This window comes from Phodopus roborovskii, unplaced genomic scaffold, assembly GCF_943737965.1.
Source record: "Phodopus roborovskii unplaced genomic scaffold, PHOROB, whole genome shotgun sequence".
NCBI lineage: Eukaryota > Metazoa > Chordata > Mammalia > Rodentia > Cricetidae > Phodopus > Phodopus roborovskii.
In genome coordinates this window covers 2,518,644-2,539,197 of record NW_026126646.1, presented here as the reverse complement: position 1 = coordinate 2,539,197, position 20,554 = coordinate 2,518,644, and the positions used below count along the sequence as shown (strand labels likewise).

General features: G+C 48.9%; 1 protein-coding gene across 1 annotated transcript; it reads right to left on the bottom strand.

Annotated features, from left to right (window-relative positions):
• Positions 1-8,631: 8,631 nt before the first annotated feature.
• On the bottom strand, positions 8,632-18,804 carry Tnfrsf9 (TNF receptor superfamily member 9). Its single transcript, XM_051173856.1, has 7 exons — positions 18,690-18,804; positions 17,959-18,063; positions 15,368-15,505; positions 14,704-14,773; positions 13,900-14,033; positions 12,964-13,101; positions 8,632-8,807 (listed from the first exon to the last, which is right to left on the bottom strand). The coding sequence occupies exons 1-7, from the start codon at positions 18,802-18,804 to the stop codon at positions 8,716-8,718; spliced, it is 792 nt and encodes a 263-aa protein (XP_051029813.1). The 3' UTR covers positions 8,632-8,715.
• Positions 18,805-20,554: the final 1,750 nt, after the last annotated feature.

The following is a 20,554-nucleotide window of genomic DNA, read 5'->3' as shown; positions in this document are numbered from 1 at the left end:
AAGCAGCTGCTGGCTGAGCAAGCCATGGGAAGAAGCTGGGAAGCTGATGGCCAGTTTGATTCTCACGCCAGAGAACCATGCGCGCACCCACACACACACACGCACGCACACGCAAGCACGCGCGCACACACACACACACACACACACACACACACACACACACACTTCTGCAGGCTTTCAACCGAATGAAGCACACACCTGTGCCATCACTGAGTCCCTTGACCCTTGGGTGTCAGCGACCCGCTCCCCTCTACCCCCAGCTTATTTCTAAGGCCTCCAATGCTGCCCTCCCAGCCGAGGCTACATTCTGACCCCCAGATAAAGCCTTGCCCGGCTCCCTCCTCCGCCCTCACACTGGTGTCTGGTTGTGACTCTCTTGAATCCCTATTTCTTACTGTGGAGGAGGTTCTAAACTGTAAAGCCCATCCGATCCCATCGGGGCTTCCAGAGCCCCAGGCTAAGATCCCAGCTGCTTCCTTCAGTGTAGACACCTGGTTCCTGCTCACAAGCTCCCTCCTCAGTCTCACCCTCCTTGCCTGGCCCTGGGGTGCTCTGTGACCTCCGACCCCAGCACACCTCCTGACTCTGCAGTCCCAGAAGCCCCTCTCAGCTTGAGCTCCCTCTACCCTCAAGCAGCAGGCACCAGGCACAAAGCCTCCCGTCAGCATCCGGCTGCCCTGGGCTGCCTCACTGTCTAGTCCCGGCACCCAGTAGGGCCTCAGGAATACTGGGAGGAAGGGTCCTCCCAAAGAACGTGCGCCTTGGCATGGCTCAGTTTCACCTTTGCAGTCTCCCTGACTCAGAGTTCCCAGTTGGGAACGAATGTGTCTTCGCGGCTCTGAATCTCACTGTGGTGCCCTGTGGGAAGCAGATACCTCAGTAGCCCTGACCCTGGGGGAATCATCCGCGTTTCTGTCACCTCTTTCTGGGAACTTGGCAGAATCTGCCTTCTTTCTTGTAGCTAATAAGCGAGTTATCGGTGGAAAAAGGGTCTAAAACATGAGCCATTTTTTTGAGGGGGAAGAGCAGAGAACAGGGTCTCATTTTGTGGTCCAGGCCGGCCTCAGACTCATGGGCCCTTAGCTCCTCCCCCAAATCCTGTGACCATAGGCCATGCACCATGCTCAGCGCCACATTCCAAATCTCTAACACACTCGGGACCAGCAAGTTTCCGTTATTTAGCAAGGGTGGCATATTGATTGCTTCATGGTTCGTCTTAATGGGCCGGTGTTGTAAGGAGCCTGGCATAGACCTGTCCGTGTGTGAACCTCAGTGTCACTCTGTTCATATTGAAACAATGGGCCCCAGAAAGATTTCAGAATGCTGACACCCACCACCTTGCAGAGAGACTGGAGCCCAGACAACAGTGCCAGCAGGGGGAGGCCCACATCTTAGCAACAGGAGGCTGCTGTGCACATCCCTGGCATCTTAACCTCACTACAGGACCCCTGGTGATAGGAACTTTTCCGTGTCCCTCTCCCCGCTGTGGCTGCATTGGATTGTCTTTTTCCTGCCTTTTGTTTTGTTTTGTTTTTTTAAAGACAGTCTCTCAATGTAGCCCAGGCTAATCTTGAACTCACAGAGTTGGCCTGCTTCTGCCTACTGAGTGCTGGGATTAGGTATGTCCCACCAAGCCTGGTGTGACTTTTTTTTAACATTGAATTGGGCTGCTTTAATTGGCTTTTCAAGGACAGATGGCCACCTGGCTTCTCAGGGTACAAAGTGTGACCTCAAGTTTGGGAATGCTGTCACAATGATAATAATACAAAGTTTCAAACATATGTTGTCTTGAGCTGGAGATATGACTTAGCTAAAACGCATGTGATTCAAGCATGAGGGTCTGAGTTTGACTCCTCCTGTGCCCCCCCCAGAACAGTCTGGGTACAACCGCACACCTGAAATCCCAGTACTAGACGGGTAGAGGTGGGGGCCGGGCTAAGGCTTGCTGGCCAGCCAGTCTGTGAGCTCCAGGTTCAGGGAGAGACCCTGTCTCAGAAACAAGGTGGAGCGCCGTCATGGAATACACCTGACACTGAATTGGCCTCCACATGCACATACATGCACATACATGCACATGTACATGGCCCCCCACACACAGTTATCTCTATTAGCCGTTTATTTGTCTTTAACGATATCTTGGGTTTTATGTAGTCTTTTCTTTTCTTTTTAAAGCACTGATAATGATCACTGTTCTAACCCATCACATGCAGAACACATGGGCCTCTCTGGCCGTGGTCTGTGGTGCATCCTACCCACAATGGAAACATCTGCTTGGTATAAGTGAAGACACCCACTGGAGTAGCCAGACAATCCCTGAGATCTAAAGTTTCCATCAGAATGACGCGTTCTACCAAGAACAAAATCAAAATCTGTTTGAAAAATAATGTGGGCTTGTTTTTGAAGAATCCGAAAGCTTCAATGATTTCATTTATTTGGGTTGTTGGAATGTATATTTATTCTATTAAATGATTGGATTTCCTAAACTGCCTTCTAAAGGGAACCACTTTCTCCTGTTTCCATGGTTTTTGTTGGTTTGGTTGGCTCATATCCCAAGTTCCTGTTTTTCATTTACTTATATGCAATGCCAAAATATACTACAAGAGTGTCGTGCGGTTGAGAAAGTAAGCAGTCTGTTGCAGTTTGAATCTGGAATGTTCCATACAGGCACGTGCTCTGAGCACTTGGTTCATGGTAGTACTGTTCCCATAGATTAGGAACCTTGGGGGGCTGGCACATAGCTAGGGGATGTGGGCCATTCAGGAAAGGAAGTTACAGCAGCCTCCACTGATGGCCTAGCCTCCTGTCCGCCAACAGGTGAGAAACATATAGCATACACCTGCCATTGCCCAGGAGGGGTGTCTCGTGCCGCCATGTCTTCCCTACCATGATACCCTGCATACCTCTGAGACACAAAAGCAAAGCAGAGCTTCCCTCTGCTCAGCTTCTCTGCGGTGCTCTGCCACCGAGATGAGGACGGCAGCTAACACCGCCTCCATCCGCCAAGCGCATGTGGCATGTGCCCCTCCGTATTCCCAGTTGGGAACAAATGAGAGTCTAATTCAGTTACCCCAGACGCACCACACTGGACAGGTTGGAGGGCCTCATCGAACGTGGACAGGGGCACACAGACCAAGACGCCACGTGCCCAAAGGCAAGAGATGTCACTTTAGAACTGACAGTGTTTCCAAGTAGATAATTTATCTGTTGTCCCAGCTACTCAAAAGGCTAAGGTGGGAAGATCCTTGGTCCTGGCAGTCCCAGCCTGGTAACAAACTTGACACAGTCACAAAACAAATCAATTTGTTAGAAAAAATAAGAACTGCCAAGTGGTGGTGGCACACACCTTTAATCCCAGCACTTGGGAGGCAGAGGCAGGTGGATCTCTGTGAGTTCGAGGCTCTGGTCTACAGAGCTAGTTCCAGGACAGCCAAGGCTACATAGATATATATGTAGCCTATCTCAAAAGTAAATAAATAAATCATAAGAACCAGAAATGGTGGCATACACATGCAATCCCAGCGCTTGGGAAGCTGAGGCAGGAGGATCAGGAATTCACCATCATACTTCCCAACTCGCCAAGTTTAAGGCTAGCCTGGGCTATGTGACCTCCTATTTCCTAAATGCCCACCCCACCCCCCACCCCCAAAAAGGAAAAGAAAAAGAGGACAAAGATGAAGAAGAAAAAAATTCTCTGCACAGACCAGGAAGGGGAGGGAACTGTGTTAGCCGGATCAAGGGATTTTACATCTTCTCTGTAAGAGAAGAAAAGGCTATCATTTGAATTAAATCCCAGCACTTCAGTCAAGGTTGAGAAACAGTGGACTAGAAAAGGAGGAGATCGCTGTCACTGTAAACAAACTGACTGCCCATGAGGGGAAGAGTGTGTCTACATATTAGAAATGACTAAGCCAAGAAAGGTTGTCCAAGAGGCAGCTGAATACGCCCGTCACAGCTCTACCTCCAGCAACAAAGCAAACCTTTCAAAAGCAACGACAAAGCAAAAAAAAAAAAAAAAAAAAAAAAAAAAAAGTCTTAGAAAATTTTCTAAGTTTCCAAAATGCTAAAGGGGGCTGGGGAAGTCTCAGGGTTTAAGAGTTCACGTTGGTCCTGCAGGGTTCAGGGCTTGAGTGGCTCGCAGCCACCTGTAACTCCAACCCAGGGGGTCTGATGCCGCTGTCAGCACCTCCGAGAGCAGCTACACACACCTGCACACACCTGCACACACCTGCACACACCTGCACACACACAGAGGCATGTGCATCTTATACACAGTAAGATGTTACAATAAATCTCAATTCTAATGATGAGGCGAGTAGGTAACACTGCTCACCCTGAGGACATTCGACAATGCAATAGGCACTTCCTACTCAGAAGCTACAGAGAAACCCTGTCCCCAAAAACAAACAAACAAGAGCGTGCTGATCTTATGTATAAAAGGCTTGTCTCTTTTGAAGTAACTTCAACTGCTTGAAACAAACCACCAGGCCATTTGAACTGGAGGTGTCCGTTCCCTTCCTCTGCCTGGCTGCCTCTAATGGAAAACCACCTGCCGAGAAAACATTTAACACACAACCACACTGCCTCGAAGACAGCCCCAGCGTGTTCCGATCGTCCCCTCACACTCTGAGGAACCCTTCGCGCCAGCTGTGAGGACCAGGCAGCTGAGCTTGGACCCCCACTCCAGACATGGCTGACCCACAGGCCCCGTGTTGGCCTGGGAAGACACACTCCAAGATTAACGCCTATAAACGGTGGCCCAGCTCGCCATCGGCCATTTTCACTCACAGGGACCTGAGGGAGCACCGTCAACTTGGGGTTGGGGGAGTCTGCAGAGAGTTAGTGACCGGTGCAACGAGACCTGTGGTTGGTGTTTAGGGAAGGCCACTGATTGATGGAGCTGAAAGCTGTGCAGTGATTGGTGCAAATTATAATGCTTTATTTACATGCTGCACCTATGCCGAGTCTTTTTTTTTTCCTAGCTTTTATAGCCAGGCTGTTGGACCCACCTCTTATTTGTTTTTACATGTATTACACTTTTTGTTTATTTCTGTGTGCATGCACATTCGGGCATATGTTTGAACCTGGGGAATATATGGTTGTCAGTTTTCTCCTTTTATGTGTTGCTGGGGTTAGTGACAAGTACCTTTACCTGCTGAGCCATCTCACCAGCCCTGTCAGAGTATTTCATTGCAGCAACAGGAAAAGAAACCAAGATAACCAACAATGACTTTGAATTTTTTTTTTTTTTTCAAGAATGGGTTTCTCAAGGTGGCTGTCCTGGAACTCTCTATGTAGACCAGGCTGGCCTGGAACTCACAGAGATCCACCTGCCTCTGCCTCAGCATCCAAAGTGCTGGGATTAAAAACATGCATTAGCATGCCCAGCTAACTCCTTCTTTTTAAAGGAATCAAACAGTGTATGACTGTGTGACAGGACACTTATCTGTCAAGAAAGAAAGGAAAACAAGGCCACAGGAAATGGCATTTGCACCACCAAACTGACACGATAAGGGAATCTGATAACAGCAGAGGCTAGGGACAGATGTCAGCCACCAAAGCAGCTGGGTGGTGGCAAGAAGACACCAACACTCGGAAGAGCATTGCCGCCACGCCCATCTAACTATTCTATTTATCGTCTGGCTGCAGTGGTTCGCTTCCAACTAACCAGTCATAAATGGTCTGAAGCGGCAAGTCCCACTTTGCCAGAGATATGTAACATTCCTAGTAGAAGCTGCTCTCAAGGACACAGACATTGTTTACCGTGTTGCTGAGACAGAACATGCAAGAGAACAGGCTGAGGGAGGGAGGGTTTGTTCAGGCTCATGGTTTCGGGGGTATTGGGGTCCGTTAAGGATGGAGATGGCATGGTACCAGGAGCACATGGTGGCGTCCACCGCAGCAGGAGCAGACGTGGAAGACTCCTTCGTGCTGAGTGGATCTGGAAGCAGAGAAGGCAGGCAGGGACCAGGGATATGTGGAACCATCCCAAGGGACTGCCAAAGGTCTCCTGTCACCCAGGCTCCCCTCCTAAAGGCTCTGAAGCTACCAGCCGGGAGCCAAGCATTCAAAGCAAGGGCTTGTAGTGGATGGACGCAGCCACAGCTAGAATGGGTCCGCAATCACAGCAAGAGATGAGTTTGAGGGGATGAAGGAGATGCTCCGCCAGTTAAGTGCATCTGTCCAAGCATGAGGGCCTGTACTCAATCCCCAGAACGCATGGGAAGAAGCCAAGTGTGGTAACCCACGCTTGCAATCCCAGCCTGGTAAGAGACCTACACTCTACAAACGTATACATGCACACTAAAAAAGAAATGTACCTCCATTCTGCTGGACTCCTTTGGATGGGGGTATCTTTTGTTATTTCTGCATAATCTGGCCCATCCTGACTAATCAAGGCACCTGCTCTAAGTAAGACCCAGCAATTCTACTTCCAGACTATCTTCCTAGCGACTCTCTTCCCCGGGCAGCAGTAGAAAAACAGAAAAACACAGAGAGCCACAGACTCCTAAATGACGTTGGCAGGTGGCCTCTGCGGAAGGGACACTGTTGGTGCTGTACACAGCAACAGGGGTTATAAATCCAATTCCGCTGACTCCAGCAGCTCACGGCTTCCTCCACACGGCACGATGTGGGAGAGATCAAAAATACTCAACTGGGTGCCTAACTACATGGTAAGGATCCTCGGAATCAGAGAAAAATGGGGGGGGGGGAGCTCAAATTTTTCAAGAACCCAATTTTTCTATATTTTGGGTGGCTTTTAAAACCTGAAAGGATAGTCAGACAATGTGGTGCACAGTTTGGATCTCAGCACTCTGGAGGCAGAGGCAGGTGGATTTCTGTGAGCTCAAGGTCAGCCTGGTCTTCTACAGAGTGAGTTCCAGGCCAGCCAGGGCTACACAGTGAGATCTTGTCTCACAAAAATAAATACCATTTAAAACCATTTTTAGCTCTTGAGCCATATAGGAGCCACACAAAGGCAAGCAGCAGCCATGAGGGTGGGGGGTTGAGGGTGGAGGCCTCGTTCCAGTGAGGTCACAGGGTCACAGCAAGCAGCAACCATGTCTTGACCATGGTGGGGGCGGGGTGGGGTGGGAGGTGGAGAGGCCTCACTCCAGCGAGGTCACAGGTGTCCCCTCCCTGATGGTGTCCCCTTTTCTCCTTGGCTTGTTTATTGATGCACCTGACCCAGAGGGGCAGGCAAAAACGTGGCAGACACAGGCAGATGTGTGAGCCCTGAAGACCCCCTTAGACTCTGACAGGCCTTTCCCCATGGGACAGGGCGTCCTAATCTTCAGACAGCGGATGGAGATGTGAGTGTGAGAAACCAGGGGGAATTCGGCTGCGGAAACATCTGCATCTTATGGCTTATCATCATGCACCCTATTTACATACACTACACACACTCACACACATACACACTCACATACACACACACATACACACTCACACACACACTCACACAGTCACACACATACACACACTCACATACACACTCACACACATACACACACTCACAGTCACACACACTCACATACACACACACTCACATACACACTCACACACATACACACACTCACATACACTCACACACACACTCACACACACACACTCACACACATACACACATACACACACATACTCACACACTCACATACACACTCACACACATACACACACTCACATACACACACACTCACACACACTCACACAGTCACACACACTCACATACACACTCACACACACATTCTGCCAGCCTGGTCCCACAGCTGTGTCAGCCCCAAAATAACACACAGAGACTCTATTAGTTATAAACCTGTTGGTCAATGGCTAGAGCTTCTTATTGGCTAGCTCTTAGCTGTTAACTCATTTCTATCAAGCTAAGTGCTTCCTGTGGTCTTACTGGGGAGAGCGAGCCTGGAGCTCTTATTCCTCTGACAGCCTACACAGACTCCTCTCTACTACCTTTCCCAGAATCCTCTTTGTCTCCTAGTCCCATCTATCTTGCTTTCCTATTGACCAACAGTGCTTTATTCATTAACCAATAAAAGAAACATGTTTACAGAATGATCTCTCCCATCAATATGGGTTCTTTGGGGGAATTGGTTTTTGTTGCTTGTTTTTTAAGACAGGGTTTGTCTGTATAATACTCATGGCTGTCCTGGAACTCACTCTGTAGACAAGACTGGCCTTGAACTCACAGCTCCACCTTCCCCTGCCTCCCTAGTGCTGGGATTAAAAGGTGTGTGGCACTGCTGCCAGCATTACTGTTAAGAAGAATCTGGAAATTGGGCTTTACCTCCTGCTCTCCCCTCCTCCTATTAAAAATGTCAAGGGCAAAGCTGGAGAGGTGGGGTGGAGCTGGAAGGATGGCCCAGGGGTTAAGAGCACTGACAGCCCTCGCAAAGGACCCAGGGTTAGTTCTCAGCGCCACCATGCCCCCAATTCCTGTGGAGTCAACACCCTCTTTTCTGGCCTCTGCTAGCATCAGGAATCTTCATAGTGGGCGTGCATGTGTGTATGGGCTTGCACACACATATATGCAGGCAAAACATAAAACACTCTTGCACATACATAAAATAAAATAATTTTAAAATAGTAAAGACAAATACATTAATTAGAAGAGGCTTGGGTGGGGTGCTTGCCCACACATTGTCTAGGATGGTGTTTGAGAATGGATAGTGTGGTCGGGCCTTGTCCATTTCCTGGGCTGGCACATCACAGCTCATGGCTTCCTCCTTCTTCCTCCTCTGGAAATCGGCAGCTGCAAGCATCTTCCTCTTGAGCCGTTCGAACTGCCATCTTAAATGCTAGGAAACAAGGGAGACCTCATGTGAGGGAGACAACCGAGTCACAGGAGCTAGCCTCGGGGGAAGCCGATGTTAGGTTAAGAATTCCAAGGCAGCCATCATCAAAAACGTCCAGCAAACAACTAGGGATACATCGGAAACAAATGAGGACTAAAGGCTGGGCAGCCACGCGCAACGGTGCATGCCGAGAGTCCCAGCTACTTGGGAGACCGAGGTGGGAGCGTTGCTCGAGGCCAGGAGTTCAAGGCCGAAGACTGCTCTGGGGAGCATATTGAGACCCAGATAGAGAAGCAAAAGGAACTCAGTAGCTATTTTAAAACTGGGAAGTGATGATAATGGACATTTTGAAAATTGATGAAGGGCTTCACAATAGAATGAGGGAGGTGGAAGATGGGGGCGATGATGCCATTGTCCAGTCCAGAGAGGCATAGATGGGAGCGATGGGTGGAGCTTTAAGGACAGGTGGGGTTCTGACAGGAGGTCTAAATTCAGAGCCTGGAGGGCGGAAGAAAGGACCCTGGATTGGATGCTTTGAAGAGATAATGACAGATTCGCCACCACTGCCACCTGTGGAAAGAGGCAAAGGCTACACGCTTAGATGCTGACTGAGCCTCAAGCCGGATGAGCCCAGGAGTCCTCACCACATCACAGGCTGAAGACTAAAGGCAGAAAAAGCCTGTGAAGCCAGAGGGGGGCCCTACTGGAATAACTGCAGATCTCTTTCCAGAAATCATGGAGGCCAACAGGAAGTGTCTCCCACAGTACAGAGGAGACATATTTGCTACTTACAGATGACATTGTGGTCTGTGGAGAACATCCCACGGAATCTGCAAAGCACTCTTAGAGGGAGTGAGTGTGTTCGTCAGAGACGCAGGACACAAACCAGTTTCCCAAGTCTCTAATGAACACATGATGTAAGATACCATATCGTGTTCAATTGTTTAAAGAGAAAAGAGGGAGGCCGGGGTGCCAGGCAGTGGTGGCTCACAGCTTTAGTCCCAGCAGATCTCAGAGTTCGAGGCCAGCCTGGTCTACAGAGTGAGTTCCAGAATGGCCAGGGCTAAACAGAGAAACCCCGTCTTGAAAAAAACAAAACAAAACATACACATACCAAAAAAAAAAAAAAAGAAGAAGAAGAAAAAAGAAAAAAAGAAGGAAGAAAGGAAGGAAGGAAGGAAGGAAGGAAGGGAAGGGAAGAAAAAGAACTAGGTTGGAGAGGAGGCTCAGTGGTTAAGAAAGCCTGCTGCTGCTGCTCTTCCAGAGGACCCAAGTTCAGTTCCCAGCACCCATGTCAAGGAGCTCAGAGCCGCCTGTAAGTCCAGCTCAGGGCTGAGGGGCGGGTGTCTGTCACCCGTCTGCCCTTGGACATACACAATGTACACTCGCGGCACTTAACATGGGCATATGTACATACATAAAGACATGATTTAAGAAAAATTTGGTTTTTGTTTTGTTTTTTGCTTTATTTTTTTCCCCTCCTTGAGACAGGTCTCTCTTTGTAGTCCTGGCTGTCCTGGAAATTGCTCTATGAACCAGGCTGGGCTCAAACTCACAGAGATCCGCCTCCCGAGTGCTGGGATTAGAGGCAAGCGCCACCACTGACTGACAAGGAAAGACTAAGGAGACAGTGGGCTCCGTGATTAAAGCACCAGCCGCCCACGCTTGAGGGCTGCAGTTTGGCTCCCTAGGATCCCACGAAATGTCCCGGTGAGTGTGGCAGCCTGGCTATAATTCCAGCCTCAGGAGGTAGAGAGACGGGACCAGATGCCCAGAGCAAGCTGGCCAGACCCTTTGGTCTGAGCTGGGGGAGAGGTGAAAACCAGTGACAGGCTGCTTTGCTTTTGTGACCCTCATCCTGAAGCTTGTCTCTGGGTAATAGTGTTTTCCATGTTACACAAGAGACTGCCTCAAGCAAATGAAAGGAGAGAATCTACTGCTGCAGGGCTGACTGAGTAAAGGGTGAGCAGGGCCCGGCCTTGGTTGTGGATAGTCGGGGCTCTTCTTGTTTGCTTGTGTTTTGTGGTCATGTAGCCTATGGCCTTGAACTTGAGAGCCGCCTCCTCCAGCCCCCCACGTGCTGGGGCTCCAGGCAGGCGCCTTGCATGTTCTGTATTTCATTTGTGCTGCTTGGTACACGAATGTACAGCTATGATAGAGGATCATACAGCTGTGTGTGTTCTGCCTCTTGGTCCTGGCCTCGGTGAGATGTAGATCTTGTGAATGGCACGCAATACTATTCTGCTCCTTGTTTGTGCCTTTCTACGAACAAGTAATTATATAAAAATGAAAAGGTTGTTGTTGTTATTATTATTATTATTGCTCCAAGTTACTCGTTACTGATAATACCTGGAACATTGCTGCCATTCTGGGAGGAAGTCTAAAGGTCTCCTCCAGAGATGGAGACCTGAGATGGGGGGGGGAGGCCACAGAAAACGAGAGTCCCCTCCATTGATAAGGAGAGGCAGAGGCCCTGTGAGAAGACTTCTCAGAGTAAGAAATCCAAACAGCCAATCAAAGAGAAAGGCATCTAACCTCAGACATCATCAAGGAAATGCAAATCAAAACCACAGTGAGATACTATTCCCCACCCACCGACAGATAAAAATAGTGTGCCACAACACCCCGCATTCACACGGAAGCGGGAAGACGAGTAATCGCACCCCGCTGAAGAGACGTCCCATGCGGCCCCCATGGCCTCTGGAAAACAGTTTGACCTATCTACTTGGGCGGGGCTTAAGTTACTCATCCCCACATCTTTTCCCACGTTAAAAAAAAACATCAAGCAAAGCTCGGGAAATGGTTCTGTAACCAGTGCTCCTTGCCCTGAGCCTGAGTGTTCACCCTGAGAGCATGAAGAGCAGAGTTCAGGTCCCCGGTACCTCGTAAAGGCCGGGCGGGTGCCTGAGGCAAGCTAACGGGAGCGTCTATGATCAGCTTTGGGGTCATTTGAGAGGACCAAGGGAGGGTGCTCTAGGAAGGTGCCTGACACCAACCTTGGTGTATGTACACATGTGCACGCCTACACACAGGCAAACATGCACACGTATGCATACACAAGTACAGAACAGAACCATGTACTTATATTCGATAAAGAATGTAGAAGGCTGGCATAGGACCACGGGCACTGGAACTCAACCTGAGGGTGAGTCCCCTCCCTCCCTCCCTTCCTCCCTCCTCTTTCTCATTTAAGACAGGGTCTTGCTACATAGTTCTGGCTGGCCTTGAACTCACAGAGATTCACTTGCCTCTGCCTCCTGAGTGCTGGGATTAAAGGTGTGTGCCACCCCCCACCCCCCACCCCCACCTCCTCATAGAACCTTATTTAGCTTACTAAAGGATGAAGTCTGCCGTTGAAGGTTTCTTTCTGTCTAATAGTCTGCCTTACAGCCACTCCAGCACCACCCAGGGCTCCCCTTCTCAAGGACAGACCAGAGCTAAAGCCAAGTATATTCACCAACTGGAGAAGCAACTCGTGAGGCTCTCTATGCGGTGTGTTTGTGTTTGCATGTGTGCAAGTGCACACGTGTGTGGAGAAGTCAGAGGGCCGCCTTTGTTGCTTGCTTCCCTTTTTTGTGAGACAGGGTCTCTCACTGGCCTAGAGAGGTTGGCTGGTTATCAAGCCCCTGGCATCTGCCTGTCACCGCCTGTCACCGCCTGTCACCGCCTGTCACCGCCTGTCACGGAACTGGGATTACAAGCACACTCCACTGCTTTTGTACATGGATCTGGGCATTAACATATCTTTGTGCTTGCAAAACAAATGCTTTGCAAACTGAGCTGTCTCCCCAGCTTCTGAGGCAATGTTCGTTTCTGGTTCCTCTGTGCGTGGACACAGGCTGCCGTGGTGCCCATGCTTGTAGGTGCGCCAGTTACCTGAGACTGTGGTGTATGTGTCTGTTGTTTTCCCCACACTCTGGGTCCTGCTCTGTCTCCATCTCTTCCCTAGTGACACGCAGAGCCCAATTTTCTTGTGCCTGGGGGTCCTCCCTGTGCATTGTGGGAGTGGAGAGCCTCCCCACCCCCTACTCCCAGTCACAGCTACCCCAACGGCCTTCAGACAGTACCCTTGTGGGAACAAGCTCGTCCTGGCAAGCCTGAGCACCCACTCCGCAAAGCTGTCCTGCCTCCCCCGCACCCCATGCTGTGTTGGCCTTACGTTGCTTGAGCATGTAGGGGAATCTCTTCCTGCCCCATCTGACCACAAGTTGCCCAAAGATCACGAAGAGCAGGAACAGCAGCACAGCCGATGTCAGCGCCAGGAACAAGGTAGGGACCTGCAAGGGGTGCCCTCCTTCTAGAGCGAGGACAAAAACGCCGCGTGTTTAGTGAGGACAAGCCTGACCTGAACCCCCCCAAATACGTGGGCCCCAGAGAGGCAGCACCCGGGGCACCCCTAACCTACAACTTAAGGAGCTTAGATGACATTACTGTCTTGTGTTTGCTTGTTCTGTCTTCGAGGCAGGGTCTCATGAATCCCAGGCTAGCCTCAAACTCCGGATGTACCAGAGGATGACCTGATCCTCCTGCCTCCACCACCAGAGTCGGGACTGCAGGGATACACCTCCATGCCCACATTCACACAGTTCTGGGTATGGAATCCAGGACCTTTCCAACATGCGAGGCAAGGGCTCTACCACCTGGGTCACATCCCAAGTCCTAAACCTAAGTGACTTTTAAAAAAGAACCCAGATTTAATGATTTCCCCAGAAGCTAGGTAGTCTAAGCTACTGAGCTTGGAGAAAGCATAAGGCCCTTGAGTCCCCGGGCCTTGGCCTTTGTAAGGGTGTGGTGTCTGTTTGGGATGAGTGTCACCATTACTGATGGAGGGACAGCACCCAGGAAGACAAGGCAGAGCTGTCTGCTGTGGGCAGAGCTGGGAGATTAGCAGTGCTGAGGGAGGCCCACACAGTCTGAATGGATACCAGGCATTTGTTTGGATGAGGTTTTTCAAGGAGCCTTACTATGTAACCCAGGGTAGCCTGGAACTTGCCGACCTCCTGTCTCAGCCTCTGTAGTGGTGTAATTCCCGTTGTGTGTCTCCATATCTTACTTAATAGCAATAAAAACAGTGATTTAGTAGCAATAAAACAACCACCTGGTTTTCTCACCGGGGCAGGCTCGGTGGTGGTGAGGGTACCTGGGGAGAGGCTGACTGCAGTGGGGCCACAGACCGCATCCTTCTCCAAGGTCCCCTTCTTAAGCTCAACTTTTCCGTCCAGAGAGCAGCTTAGACAGGTCAAGAGAAAGAGTTCAGATGATTAATTTAGGACCAGAGGAGCACGATGAAGCACCCGACACTTGCCACCCCAAAGGTAACCGAGCGATGCAGTAGGTGGGCTCCGGCTCACAAGCAATGGGCGGATCGTATGAGAAAGTTCCGCATGAGCCTCTGGCGTCTGCCAGTTTCCCTCAGCCCATGCCCACTGTCGTGCTAGGCACCGGCACCAGCACACCTTACTGGACCAGTGCCAACCTTGCGTGTCCATGAGCACACTTGGAATTTTGTAGGCTGTGTCCTTCCAGCGGCCAGCACACCATATATGTATGACATGCTGGAGAAACAGAAGGCTTCACTCTCCTATGCCATGCTCGGTGATGGCCCTGAGCACGTGATATGGGCCAGTCAGTCAGGGAAGGTGACAACCAAGAGATCAGAAGGAAACAGGACTGAAGACCCATCAACTTAGAGGGTGGCAAGCTCCACCCGAGATCGGCTTGCTACACACTGGCATGCTTGCTAAGGACACCCACGTTTGTACAAGATTCTGTGACCTCACGGAGTTCCCGTCACCTAAGGGTGTGTCACTGCAGATCTACACTCCAGTGACAGCATCCTCCGTTTTCCAGTTCATCTTAGGCTCTTCATGCTATGAGAAAAACCAGGATATGTACGTACTTTGTCCAGGGTCGACAGGTGCCACTGCCATTCTGATCATTAAATGTCCCAAAGCCGCAGTTTTTACAACCTTGAAGACAAATGAGCAATCAATAGGAGGCTTTTTTTTTTTTTTTTAACCATTTTAAAACTTTCCTTGCGATGAACAAATGGCTTGGTGTCATTAGGTTAACCTGTGCAAGTTGCTTTGTATTTTAAAAACTTGATTTTTTTTATTCACCTGTATGTATGCATGTATCTGTATGTGCATATGTGCACGTGTGTGCAGGTGCCTGCAGAGGCCAGTAGCGGGCATTGGGTCCCCCGGAGCTGGAGTTACTACGGGCCATTGTGAGCTGCCTGATGTGGGTGCTGGGAACTGAACTTGAGTCCTCTGTGAGAGCGGTAGTCACACCGAGCCATCTCTGCAGCCCCTGAGATTGCTCATTTTCAATGAGAGGAATATTGTGTATACCAAAAATGTGTAAAAAACGCATGGCTCTGTTGATTAACAAAATGTCCTGGCTTCTAATTATGCTTATCTATGGGGACACAAAAGAATATATAGTGGAATGTGATTAAAACATGGTGTTAGCACCACATTCTGCATCTCTGTTAAGGGTCTCAAACCCTAAGGAACCTGTCTCCACCACAAACTGGGGCTGTGCAGAAAGAGCAAACCTACCCCGCTCCGTTAACTCTTGACCTGGCTTGCAGTCCTTTTCACACCAGGCACACTTTGGTCCCAGGCAGTGGCGTCCCTGGATGCATTCACACTCCGCGTCACTGGTCGGGGAGCAAGGCTTCTTGAACCTGAAATAACCTACGAAGTCCCAGCTCTGTGTTACCCTTGACCTCCAAATCAAGAAACCAGTGTGCATTCTGTAGTTGAATATGTGTGTGTGTGTGTGTGTACATATGTGTATAAATATGTATCCATTGCTCAGTGACATTATAGAATGTTGTGTTCACCTATTTACTGTCTTCCTGTGAACAACAAAAGCCTCTCATATCGAATCAGTATTTTCTCTATTATTTAAAAAATGCAGCCAAGATGACAGGTTACTGGTGGCCATGTCAGAGGAATGGCGGGTGGCAACTGACTTCAGCAGATCTGCCCACTGGCACACAAGGCACTGATGGGTGGGTCTCAGATACGCGAGGCCCAGAGAGCCGGGGCCCCAGAATGTCTCTGGCTACTGCTGGGTCTCCCACTGCCATCTTTCTCTGCTATCATCTGGCATGGTATGAATGGGTGTGGGGAGATCCCCCACTGTCTTTAATGTGCTTTAGTTAAGCAATGGTTTAATATAATAACGGTGTTATTTTAAATAGGATGTTGATGATTGAGGGTCTTTAATAAATACAGTAGGAGGTTATGGTAGAGGTTAGCTTACTGGGAATATTAGGTGAAGCAGGATATGGCTCTGTCCCCACCCTGATAAAGCAGGGGCTGCAGAGGACAGAGAATTAGAACAGGGAAGCGTCGCACAGCTAGTTTCCCATGGGGGGCCATATAGAATGTGGCTTAGGTTAGTGATTAAGAAAAAGAATTGAGTTCAGAAGCTGCGCCAACTCAAGTTCTTTTCATCTTAATGTTGAGAAAGGTGTTCAGGTGTATATCATAGCTGAAACAAAGCTTTAAAGAATGACTTCAGGAGCCAGGCGGTGGTGGCACATGCCTTTAATCCCAGCACTCAGGAGGCAGAGGCAAGCGGGTCTCTGTGAGTTCGAGGCCAGCCTGGTCTACAGAGCTAGTTCCAGGACAGGCTCCAACACAATACAGAGAAACCCTGCCTGGAAAAAAACAAAAACAAACAAAACAAAAATCAAACAAACAAACAAAAAACCCTTAAGGTTAGGGTAAGATGATTTCATTAATGGCTTTGAGGTTAAAGAAAAAAAAAACCCTTAGAAAACAACTTTAAAAGGCACACTTTTAATAGTTGAATGGAATGAGAGACTTGTTGAGGTCAGGGAACGAGAACACTGACAGCCAGGCTATGGACGACTGGCACAGCTTTGTTGCTAGGATGGGTTGGTGATCAAGGGTGATGATTTCTCTCTTGTACCCATTTCGTCCCTCAGCTTCCTGACATAAAAACTGTTGATGAATGGGCATGTACCCTGAGGGTTTAAAACGGAGCTGACTGATTCTTTTTCACATAAAAATTTAGATTCGTGGTTCTTCTAAGATTTCTCAAGAGAGTACCTTTGGAGATGAAAAACAAAATGATTGCTCCTTTCTTTGTAACTGCAAAATGCAGCTTGCTAGCCAAAGGATTGACTTGAGAAAAATGGCTTGCTTGCTTACACTCTTGTTAATCTATAACAAGTTGGTAACGGTGCACCCTTTTAATCCCAGCACTCAGAAGGCAGAGGCAGGCGGATCTCTGTGAGTTCGAGGCCAGCCTGGTCTACGGAGAAAGTTCCAGGACAGGCTCCAAAGCTACACAGAGAAACCCTGTCTCAAGAAACCAAAACCAACAACAACAAAAAATTATTCATGCAAGGGATATGGAAAACATGCTGTTTTTTATTTGTATTCAGTGTAATCATTCACTCAAAATAGTAAGTAACCTCATTATAATTTTTGTACTGCTTGAAAGATTTTTCTGGGTAGGATACATAAACTGTAAGGGAGAAAGAACTTAGTTAAAAGGAAGACACCAAAAGAGACAGAAAGGATAGATCTGGATAGGGGTAAGAAAAGAAATAAAGAACACAGAGAGAGAGAAGGTGATGGAGAAACCCTAGAGAGGCAGGTGTGTGTGTGTGTGTGTGTGTGTGTGTGTGTGTGTGTGTGTGTGTGTGTGTGTTTCCTTTTTCAATGGCCCCAAGGAGTTAGGTTTAGCTCCCCCCCCCCTTACTGACCCCAGGGAGTTAAGTTTAGCACCCACTCGCCAGCCCCAGGAAGTTAAGTTTCACTCCCTCAGATAGAAAAGTGAAGTTGAGTGATTAGTCTGCCAACCCCATGGGATCACCCTCGATTCCTGAGCTGCTGGAGCCTGATGCTCATGGCAGTGGTAATAGCTATTCCATGAAATAATTTGACCACACCTGCTATGGACAGAGGGGTCAGTGAGGTTCAAGATTTTAAATAGAGACCCGTTAGTAAAGACGGACAAAAGCTGGTCTCTCCCAAGCAATCCAAGACAGAGATGCCTCAGTTAAAGCAGACCTTCAGACTGGGGAGCCTGAAGATAGTATATTCCAGTTCAGCCTGGGCAATGGCAAGATCCTGTTTCAAACAGACAGACAGACAGACAGACCCACCTTCACACACTCTGCAGATGTTGCAGTATGGCTGTCCACCTGTGCTGGAGTAGGTACTTGGAGGACAGCTGGTACAAACCGGATTGTTTTTCTTGCAGAAGGTACCTGAAAGGCGTCATGGGTGTCCATGTCTGATAACACATGACATCGCTCAAGTCATGGGCATCCTTGTCTGACAATACATGACATCATGGCAACACTCCACCATCACTCAGAGCATCGTGATCTTTACAAAGAAATCAGCACAAATGCTCCATCATGCTCAACAGGCATGTTTATTGATTGGCATTTAAGAGTATACATTTGCAGGGTGACCTTTGGCATAATCAACCAGGACTGACAGCATATAAACGCTGTAACAAAGAAATTGAGAGAAAACAAAAACAAAAACAAACCCCTGAATCTGTTGCTGTCCTCGGGAGGAGCTCAGAGCAACAGGCCGGACCCAGGAGAAGAACGCTGCCACCTGCTTGCTCCTTGCTGGAGAAGGCGCCTTGTGTACAAAGCTACAATTGCCGGGTGCTGAGACTGTCCTGGGACCTTCCTAGCCCCGTGCCCCCCCCCCAGACAGCGTCTCTGATTGGGCTCCAATGGCAGAGTTGAGGTGCTGAAGTTATGTGAGCCAGCCGACTCCCCGCCGCCACTTTGTTGTATCCCACAAACCTCTGCAACCAGGCTAATTGAACTGAGTTTTCAACAGTCAGAAAATGCACCGTGGGTTAGGTACTCACCGGCTTCACACCTGTCACAGGGATCCTGCAGGGCTCTTGCCTTTTCAGCGCCCATCACCAACAGCACAGTTACCACCATGTTGTAACAGCTATTCCCCATGACAAAGCCTTGCATACATACAACACTAGCAAAGAAGATTCCAAAAGAATTTCAATCAAATGAGCTGCCCTCTGGTTGTTGGTGTAGCTCGGTTGGTAGAGTGTTACTTAACATGCACCAGTACTTCAGAAACCGTAGTGGTGGTCCATGCCTGTAACCCCAGCATTCAAGAGATGGGGGCAGGAAGGGCCAAGAGTTCAAGGTCATCCTCAACTGCAAAGTAAGTTCAAGGCCAGCCTGGACTACATAAGACCTGATCTTTAAGAGATGTCATTCTGCAAAATATAAGCAGTGTGAAGGATTTCCCTCCCAGAACTATCTACATTGCCACCAATGCTTAAGCAGTACTTCAGGGCTTTAAGGAGAATTAAGACTGGAATATTGAAGCTGGAGAGGTCATTCAACGGTTGAGAACACACACTACTCTTGTAGAGGACCCAGGTTTGGTTCCCAACACCCATGTTGGGTGGCTCACCACTGTCTATAACTCCAGCTCCAGGGGATCCTATGCCTCTGGCCATCTGCATTCAAGGATACATACCCATATGCAAACACACACACACACAATTTAAAATTTAAAAGTCTATATTTAAAAAAAAAAAAGCCTGGGATATTATGGAAACACAAGCAATCCTCAGAGTCAGGTCTACAACAGCCACCACCTTTGTGCATGTCTGCCAAAGCCCAGGGTGAAATGAGAACAGGGACATTAGGGACTTTCAGATTCTTGGCATGGGCATCCATACTGCAACCATGCTGCCCTGGAAGCAAAGTTCAGGTAATGAATGCCATCTAAAGGGTTCACTTGGAGAGAGGGGAAGCATGGTTATTGCTCTGCCAATTTTGAAAGACCTCTGCTACAATTCACTAGCAGAGAGTTTCTTAAGCACAGACCCTGAACTTGCCCATTTTGAGATCTGAAGCTTGTAAAGAAAACCAAATAAAGATGGCAATTATAAAAAAAAATCCTGGGGCTGGGGATGATGCTCGGTTGGTGGCATGCTTGTTTGGCATGCCTGGAGCCCTGGGTTCCATCCCCGGCACTCAGTCAGGCACAGTGGCCCACATCTGTGATCCCTGCATCCAGGAGATGGAAGAGGACAGTCAGAACTTCAGGATCATCCTTGGCTATAGAGAGTTAGAAACTAGACATGGCTACATGAGAGCCTATCAGAGAGAGAGAGAGAGAGAGAGAGAGAGAGAGAGAGAGAGAGAGAGAGAGAGGAAAGATTTGGAAGTGACAGCTTCATTTTCCTGGGTCTTTATGTAGTACACTATGAGACAAAAGTTATAAATTACAAGGGAAGAAAAGTCAGTCTAGAACTCAGAAGTGAAGCAGCCCATCCTTACCTCTCCAGTCCCCCACCAGCCCCGAGCAGACAAACCTGTGATCTCAGGGCAGCAAAACACCTTCCACTCCTCCAGAAGCTCAGCGAGGTTCTGCCGCTGTGCCAGAGGACCACAGGTCAAACATAACACTTGGGTGACTCAACTGAGCGGGGCCTCCTGGGAAATCCCCACGCAGCTCTGTGGGGTGGTTCATCTCGCTGCTACTCAAAATCCCCAGAGCCCCAGTAGCCACTTGATAATGTCACTTCAAAGGGTTTCTTGGAACCAGCTGTCTGCCGTTAGGACATTTCCTAAACAATTTTAGGAAAAAGATTTGGTCATTTAACATAGTCCTTTGTCCATGCCAAAGCCTTTAATGTGTCCTTAAAATTTTGGAGACTTAAAGGGTGAGGACAAACTAAACAGTGCTTCTGCC

What these genes read in the sequence shown, in the direction of transcription:
- Tnfrsf9 (XM_051173856.1), bottom strand. Translation starts at nt 18,804, where the DNA reads ATGCAAGGCTTTGTCATGGGGAATAGCTGTTACAACATGGTGGTAACT. An exon ending in CTGTGACAGGTGTGAAGCCG is followed by an intron (nt 18,064 to 18,689) that starts GTGAGTACCTAA and finishes GACGCCTTTCAG; the next exon opens with GTACCTTCTGCAAGAAAAAC. An exon ending in ACCTGTCGACCCTGGACAAA is followed by an intron (nt 14,034 to 14,703) that starts GTACGTACATAT and finishes GACCTGTCTAAG; the next exon opens with CTGCTCTCTGGACGGAAAAG.